The following is an 8,808-nucleotide window of genomic DNA, read 5'->3' as shown; positions in this document are numbered from 1 at the left end:
TACCTGCATATTAATATTCATATAAATAGAGAAAGCACTAAATACCATAAAAATTGGTGTGTCCTATTCTTAGGGTTTAGTTCTACAATTGGATACTGGTTTGGAGTCACTGGGTCACGTGGCATGGAAGCTATTGAAAGAAATATGATCATTCCTGCATATTAATATGCATATAAAATAGAGGAAGCAATAAAATACTATAACAAGTGGTGTGTCCTATTCTCAGGGTTTAGTTCTACAAATGGATACTGGTTTGGAGTCACTGGGTCACATGGCATGGAAGCTATTGAAAGAAATATGATCATACCTGCATATTAATATTCATATAAAATAGAGAAAGCACTAAAATACCATAAAAATTGGTGTGTCCTATTCTTAGGGTTTAGTTCTACAATTGGATACTGGTTTGGAGTCACTGGGTCACATGGCATGGAAGCTATTGAAAATACTGCAAGTATTTTGTATTGATATATTTACGTGAAGTAATTTATTGACGGTCCCTAAATCAGTTTCCAGCGATTCACCGCGAGGCTCTGCGAGGTGCGCTAACCGTTCTCCTGCTGCTATTGTCGGGCAAATCTCCGTGAAGTCGCGGCTGGAACTGGACTGAATATCCAACCTAAAACTAAATTCACCGCGGTATACTTCTGCTGTTAATAAGGTTAGACGAATCGCTAGTGGTTTTTTCTTATGACACGGTGTGACTTCTCATGTGGTACTTCAGTGTGACCTGTAGGGGGGAGTATAACATCAAATAATGAACCATCACGCATCCAGTCTCGGGACCCATTTCACGTGCAAAACATGATTAGGTGCCCTCTAGGTGCTCCTTCATACAATAAATTATGATGATGTGCCCTCTAGAACAAGAAAATTCAATGACATGCCTTAATGAGCGCCCTTATAGTCCCCTTCTGCCCGTCTGGTGCCCTTTTAGTGCCCCCTTTAGAACCCTGATAGTGCCCTTCTGCCCGTCTGGAAACCTACTAGTACCCTGATAGTCCCTTCTGCCCGTCTGGTCCTTCAAGTGCCCTTCTGCCCGTCTGGTGCCCTTCTAGTGCCCTGATAGTCCCCTTCTGCCCGGTCTGGTCCTTCTAGTGCCCTGATAGTGCCCTTCTAGTGCGCTTCTAGTGCCCTTCTAGTGCCCTGATATTGCCCTTCTGCTCGTCTGGTCCTTATAGTGCCCTTTTTAGTGCTCTTCTGCCCGTCTGGTGCCCTTCTAGTGCTCTTCTGCCCGTTCTGGTGCCCTTCTAGTGCCCTTCTGCCCGTCTGGTGCCCCCATGATTGAAAAAGTGTGCTAAAGTGCCCTCTATGGTGTTGAATGAATGAGAGAAGTGCCTTATTGGCTGCCCTTTACACCTGTGAACGAAAATTAATGAGTGCCCTAGGTTGCCCCTGATGATGATGTGCCCTCTGGAGCAAGAATATGGCAAACCGAAAAAAAACATGTGGTTAGCTATTGAGGTGCAGACGTTCCTCTCTTTTGTAGCTGACGAACGGGGAATGCGGGGCGTTGCTTTCATGTGGCGTCGCCATGACAAACAGGTACATCGAGTGGTACTTAAATCACTGGATAACGAAGCAAAAAGCGGATAAAGAGTATGTCAGAACCCATAGTGGAAAAGCGCAATTAGATGCCAAGTTAGAAAAACGTAATATTTTCAGTTTGCATAATCCGTTTAAAATGTATATAAATATTTGAGCGTTCAAGATCATTCAAGTGTAGGTCGTTTCGTGCAAGAGAGACGATAATGGTCAGCTATCAGCTCAACATGAAGGAAAACTTCCTTAAATGTTTCCTTAGCTGGCTGCAGGCGGTCAAAGACTGTATGGTAGCGGCACATTGAATTTTCTCCAGTCAAATCTTTACTTAAATGTTAGTAAAGATGAAAGCAGTAAGGCATCCTCCTTTCTTTGGCTAAAATGTGAAAGTGCACAATGATTTGAACAACTCATTTTGGTGTTTATAAAGTCGCTAGAATAAGGGGAAACAGTGTCTTTGAAGCAATTTTTCTCATTGAAGGTGTCTAGTTTCCTCAGGAGATACATACGTTGTTGTCCCTTCTTGTAAACCCCATCTGCATGCTGGCTAAAGGACAGACGTTGGTCGATCTCTGTGCCAAGGTATTTGAACTTCACCACCTGTTCAACTACTTGTCCTTCCAGGGTCAAAGGTGAGGAAAGTGGATGTGGGGTGTTAGATGCCCTCCTCCTATGCAACACAGTTCTTTGGTTTTGCTGATGTTCAACTGCAGTGAGCTTTCTTTGAACCACAGGGCCATTTCAGTGATATATTGGGTGTACTTGGACAGGGTGCTTTGATCTGTCAGTTTGGCCACCAAGGCCAGATCATCTGCATATTTAAATAGCTTGAATCCACTGATGTTGCATGTGATCTCATTGGTGTATATTGAGAACAGGATGGGAGACAAGACACAACCCTGTGGGACTCCAGTGTTAAGGATGATGTTGGACGATGTTACACCCTGGACCTTTACATGCTGGGGTCTGTCCTTTAAAAACTCCTTGATCCAAAGTGTCAGTGCTGGGTTGACCTGAAGCTGCTGAAGGCGATGCAGGAGTGTGTTGATGTTAACTGTATTAAATGCTGACGAGAAGTCCATGAATAACATCCTGACCAAGGAGTTCTGGGAGTCCAGGTGCTTTGTGATGGTATCCAGTAGATGTAATGTAGCGTCCTCCACACCTCGTTTTGGCTTGTAGGCAAACTGTGGATCCCAGATTCTCACCGATGGTGGTGGTGAGCTCTCCTGCAACAACTCTCTCCATGCATTTGCACAGGATAGAGGTGAGTGCCACTGGTCTGAAGTCGTTCAGAGCTTTAGCCCGGGGCTTTTTGGGAACAGGGATGATGGTGGTCTCCTTCCACGGCCTGGGAACAAAACTGGCATCTAGGAAGAGCTGAAACATTTCCGTCATTACACCGCCCAGCTGACTTGCACACTCCTTCAGTATTCTGCCCTTCAGCCCATCTGGTCCAGGAGCGTTGGAGGAATGGAGATGGGAAAAGATGGATATAACCCGCTTCTCTTCTATGCAGATAGATTCTGGGGGGTATAGGAGAGTGACCATTTCCTCCATAGAGTCAGTGTTGTTGAATCTGGCATAGAAGGTGTTGAGTTCTTCAGCAAAGGCAGCAGGGTCTGGGCATTGTACTGCAGCAGTGTTCTTATTCCTGCCCATCATGGTGTTTAGGCTCCTCCATGCATGCCTTATATCTCCACTGATGAACTTCTCCTCCATTTTGTTTTTGTAGTTGAGCTTGGCCAGCTTGGTCTTCTGCTTTAGCTCCTTTTTCAGCTCTTTAACTCTCTGCTGGTCACCCTGGATTAATGCAAACTTTTTTAAATTGAGACAGTTCTTAAGGTCTTTGGTTATCCATGGCTTATTGTTTGCAAAGATCTTAATTTGTTTGGTGGGAATAACACTATCAGCACAGAATGTGACCTAAGAGCATATGGTATCGTACAACAGGTTAAGGTCACCATTGCATTCCCTGAAGAATTCTTCCCAATCTGTCAGCTCAAAACATCCTTTCAGTCTTTGAATGGAGTCTACCTCCCATGCCATGATGGTTTGGGCCTGTACTTTTTGGGTCTTCAATTTTTGTCTGTACTTAGGCAGTAGTAGTATTACATTATGATCTGAGGACCCAAGGGCAGGGCAGGGCTTGGATACATATGCACCCGGGATGTTTCCAAAACATAAATCTAGCGTTCTATTCAGCCGTGTTGGCGTTGTTACATACTGTTCTAACTGTGGGAGAAGTGCGGTGACGTCACATGTGTTGAAATCTCCCATCAGAAACACGGGCTGGTCAGATGCCCTGGAGACGGCATTGTCATAACATTCTAAAATGCGCTCTGCTGCCAGCGCGTTGTCAGGGCCAGGGACATAAACAAGAATTACTGTTATTAATTGAAATTCACGGGGAAGATAGTGGGGACGAAATGACACAGACAAGATTTCGTAGTGTCGTGAGCAGTGCATCTCACGAACTGTGAAGTTCGTTGCCCATCTGTCATTTACAACCATGCATAGACCACCTCCGACTGATTTCCCCGTTACTTCTTTGTCCCGGTCAAGGCGTATGAATGTAAAGCCATCCAAGCACACTGTAATGTCCTCAGTTAACCACGTTTCAGTGAAACAGAATAAATTTGTACTCCGATAATCTGAATCAAGCTTAACAAGTGCCGCAAGTTCATCCATCTTATTACGTAGCGATCGCACATTTGACAGAGTGAAAGCAGGTAGTGGTAGTTTACTTCCCCGTCTCCTGATCCTGTTCCTGATCCCTCCTCTCGATCCTCTTTTCCTCCTTCTCTTCTTTATAAGCCGGTGTGTTGGTATGAGATCCAGCTGTTCTGGTGACAAATCAACTGTTTTGCAAGCATATCGCAGCTCCAGAAGGTCCGCTCTGGTTTAGGTGCGTCTCGATGCCATTTGATGCGCGGTGACCCCAGCAGGGAAAACTATCTTCATATTCCGTCGTGGATTGATGTTTTTAATTCAATCGATGCAGAACTCTCACTATCCATACTTCACAAACGTATTGCACCAGTCTAACTGGACAAAACTTGAAAAAAGTCGCTATATAATGTTTAAAAAAGCCTTCAATCACGAGTTGCTCAACAGAGGAGCGCCCCGCGTCTCAGGATAGGACCTTCCAGGCAGCGCTGCCTTTAAGGCTCCGTTGGGGGAACAAAACACCATCAAGTTAGAAAAGCCACTGTGTCCGCTGGTGGGGCCCCATGTTGTCCAGAATGTGCCCTTTTTATTTTTTCGCCCCTGCCCTTCAAACAGTCTGAGTCCGCCACTGCATTGGAATGTATGTCGAACTATATACCGTGTATCTATCTACTTATTTCAAGGAAGATACTCTTCAGCAGAGAGAATTAGCAAAACAGATGAATGGGTGAGAGTAAATGGGTGAGAGTGTGAATGGATGAATGGGTGAATGGTTGAGAGGTTGGATGGTGGAGGATGTGAATAGGTGAGCGTGTGAATAGGTGAGCGTGTGAATAGGTGAGCGTGTGAATTGGTGAGCGTGTGATTAAGTGAGCGTGTGAATAGGTGAGTGTGTTAATAGGTGAGCGTGTGAATAGGTGAGCGTGTGAATAGGTGAGCGTGTGAATAGGTGAGTGTGTGAGCGTGTTAATAGGTGATTGTATGAATAGTTGAGAGTAGTTAAATAGCCTGGAGTAGTTAAACTGAACTCCAGCCTTCTCCAGTGAACCAAAAAAGCACATGCCGTGACGAACGGGGGATTTTTAATCAAAAACTCAACTTCACTATCGCACCAACGTGAACCCACTCGTGAACCGCCTGTCGTCATCTTTATTGTTCATTGGGAAAGAAGGGTGACATGGAATAAACGTCATCCAGCTCAGGTTGCGTAGCCATGCGTGTGCGCATGTCGGCCAATTAGCATCTGTACCGTGACCCGAGCACACCTCTCCGAAGTGTGCTCGGGTCACGGATTTGAACTGTACTTGAGTACGGTTGGCATGCTCACACTAGCCAAACGATCTAGACTTGAGCACGGTACAGGTGTGAAGCGGACTTGGGCACGTTGATTTAGGGCTAGTGTGAGTGCGCCCTAAATCAAATCTATCACAAATACAGCGATCTATTGATTTACAATTCTTACAGGTTAATGGTTGTTATCAAAATAAAGTTAAGTATGAATGTTATTTAATTCAGCAAATATAGCATCTTTAGTTAGCTGAAGTCCCAAGCCTGTTGGTAACGATTATAAGTGAACTGCGATCCATTCCATCCTGGTTTAGGAAGCCTCTTCATGATTTAACTTTGAACCTAAACAGCAAGGAAGCACGAGTCAGGATTAAACATTGAACACATTATCACTGTGATGATGTACTGTTTATATATGACTGCTAATGTTAATATATTAGTGTAGTGAAGTACTGTTAAAATATTACTGTGATGAAGTTCTGTTAAAATAGTTAATTACTATTGATGTGATAAAGTAGGCTGCATATAAATAAAACTGTGAACATACAAGTCTGAATAAGTACTGTAAAGTGGTAAAGTACTGACTGTGGTCAGAGGTTGGGCCTCAGGAGCCGAATTCTGCCCCTCAGTGTTCTCAGAGCTGGTGTCAGAACCTGGGAAGTAGCAGAATGGGAGGAGGTGAAGTCATGAGCTAGATGTATCTAGATCTATAGAGCTGTATAGTCCAGTGAGCTAGATGATTCTAGATCTATAGAGCTGTATAGTCCAGTGAGCTAGATGATTCTAGATCTATAGAGCTGTATAGTCCAGTGAGCTAGATGTATCTAGATCTACAGAGCTGTATAGTCCAGTGAGCTAGATGCATCTAGATCTATAGAGCTGTATAGTCCAGTGAGTGTTAGATGTATCTAGTGTGCTAGATGTATCTAGATCTATAGAGTTGTATAGTCCAGTGAGCTAGATATATCTAGATCTATAGGGCTGTATAGTCCAGTGAGTGTTAGATGTATCTAGTGTGCTAGATGTATCTAGATCTATGGAGTTGTATAGTCCAGTGAGCTAGATGTATCTAGATCTATAGAGCTGTATAGTCCAGTGAGCTAGATGTATCTAGATCTATAGAGCTGTATAGTCCAGTGAGCTAGATGTATCTAGATCTATAGAGTTGTATAGTCCAGTGAGCTAGATGTATCTACATCTATAGAGCTGTATAGTCCAGTGAGCTAGATGTATCTAGATCTATAGAGCTGTATAGTCCAGTGAGCTAGATGTATCTAGATCTATAGAGCTGTATAGTCCAGTGAGCTAGATGTATCTAGATCTATAGAGCTGTATACAATGGCGGTTCTACACGGGGGCCCACGGGGGCCCGTGCCCCTGTGGACATGTCCCTGGCCCCCCCTGTGGCCCCACCGTGCTGACCAAATAAAACAATTATGAATTGATTATGATTTTACACGCGAGTGCCAAAAGCGGAACTAATGCGACGCAACGTTCTACACGGGTAAATTAGAGCGGCGCCCCCAAACGGCGCACCCAAACATTGTTGCTGCACGTTCTACACGGGTAAATTAGAGCGGCGCACCCAAACGGCGCACCCAAACACTGTGTTGCTGCTGCTCGGTGAATGCGAGCTCAGCAAATACTCCTGGAGAAAGGAGCTACGATTTCTCCTGTTGCAAAAGTTGAAGGTAAGCAAAACGATTTAATCTTTTATGTGACTTGTTGTTCTTGTTGATCTTCCCGTGTTAAGTAGGGAGAGATGGTTATGCAACGAAGTGTAATGCGTGCCCCTACTAATAGCAGCTATCATGAAACGAGGAAAGAATATAGCATCCTTTTTTGCCCCAGTAAATAAAAAAGTGAAAGAAACAGCAGTGAGAGAAACAAGTCAAGGTATTGAGAGAGCTGAGGAGCAGGAAGAGGGAGAGTCGGAGGAGGTTGGAGAGAGGGCATGTGATGAACGTGAGGGCTCTGACACAGAGAGGGAAATTTCAGAGAGTGAGAAGGATGAAGAAGAGGGTGAGGAGGAAGAAAACATACAGAGACAGAGAGAGAAACAGCCAGAGGTACAGCAAGTAAATCCATGTGGATCAAGTACTGCAGGTTTGTGATGAAGAAGGTTATTTCTGTTTGCAAAGTAGTGCAATTACAATTTCATTGTAGGTCTACTGTGTATCCTTAAAATTATGCTTTCTGCTGTAAATTCAATTTGTGCCAATATGGCACAAACTTGAACTACATGCAGATATACATGCGTAAGTAAATAAATGTTGTAGTTGTGCTCTATGTTTACTGTACATCTTTCTACAGATATCAGCAAGTCCAAGAATGATGCACCAGTACAGCCGAACTTGAATATATTCCCAACCACTTTGATGGGGGACAGAAGACGGTGCTTCAGGCAAAACTGGTATACTCTTCATCCATGGCTTGAGTATTCTGTCATAATGGACTCTACATATTGCTATGCATGTAGACATTTTAGCACACCAAAGACCCCTGACACTGTTTTTGTTTCAACCCCTGGGTTTAGAAACTGGAAAAATGCAACTATGAGAAAGGCAGGGTTTTCAGTTCATGCAAAGTCTGAGCGACACAAGTGTGCGATGATAGCATGGCGGGATTATCAAAGTGCTGTTAAAAATGATGCAACACTAGCAGATATCCTTAACAAAGAACACACTAAACAAGTACAAGAAAATCGGGCATACATTAAAACAATTGGGGAAGTGCTGTTACTTACAGCTACACAAAACATAGCACAAAGAGGGCATGATGAATCTGAAGAGTCCAATAACAAAGGAAACTTTAGGGAAATTCTTAGCACAGTTGCTAACCACGACCCACTTGTTAAGAGAAGATTAACTTCTATTAACAATGCAAAGTACACAAGCAAGATCATCCAGAATGAGGTTTTGGGTTGTTTGGCAGAAATGGTTCGTTCTGAAATCATAGAAGAAGCGAAGAACAGTGAGGTTTTCAGCATCATGGCAGATGAAACAAAGGATGTTTCAAAAAGTAAACAGATTTCTTTCACACTCAGGTACTATTACAATGGGGCGATTAAGGAGAGTTTTCTCCATTTTGAATCTGCAGAGAGGTTAGATGCAGCAAGCCTAACTGGAAAAATAGTGAACTTACTGGAAAGTTACGGCCTGAACTACAAAAATAACCTTGTAGGCCAAGCATACGATGGCGCTGCCGTTATGAGCGGTAAACATTCAGGGGTTCAGGCAAGGATCAAAGAACAGGCTAAATTTACCTTCTACATTCATTGTAGTGCACACTGTCTCAATTTAGTGTTAG

General features: G+C 43.7%; 1 protein-coding gene across 1 annotated transcript in view; it reads right to left on the bottom strand.

The window, feature by feature from the left end:
- The window catches only part of LOC115535430 (major histocompatibility complex class I-related gene protein-like), a 43,258-nt gene that overhangs the window by 17,897 nt on the left and 16,553 nt on the right, over positions 1-8,808 (bottom strand). The window contains exons 6-7 of the mRNA XM_030346630.1: positions 6,085-6,152; positions 5,819-5,841 (exon numbers count right to left, since the gene is read on the bottom strand). Coding sequence (XP_030202490.1) covers positions 5,830-5,841; positions 6,085-6,152 — 80 coding nt within the window. The 3' untranslated portion in view covers positions 5,819-5,829. The remainder of the gene's footprint in view (positions 1-5,818; positions 5,842-6,084; positions 6,153-8,808) is intronic.

The sequence above is a fragment of the Gadus morhua genome, chromosome 22 (genome assembly GCF_902167405.1).
Source record: "Gadus morhua chromosome 22, gadMor3.0, whole genome shotgun sequence".
NCBI lineage: Eukaryota > Metazoa > Chordata > Actinopteri > Gadiformes > Gadidae > Gadus > Gadus morhua.
Note: the sequence above shows the minus strand (reverse complement) of the source record. Positions and strands in the feature narration are given on the sequence as shown.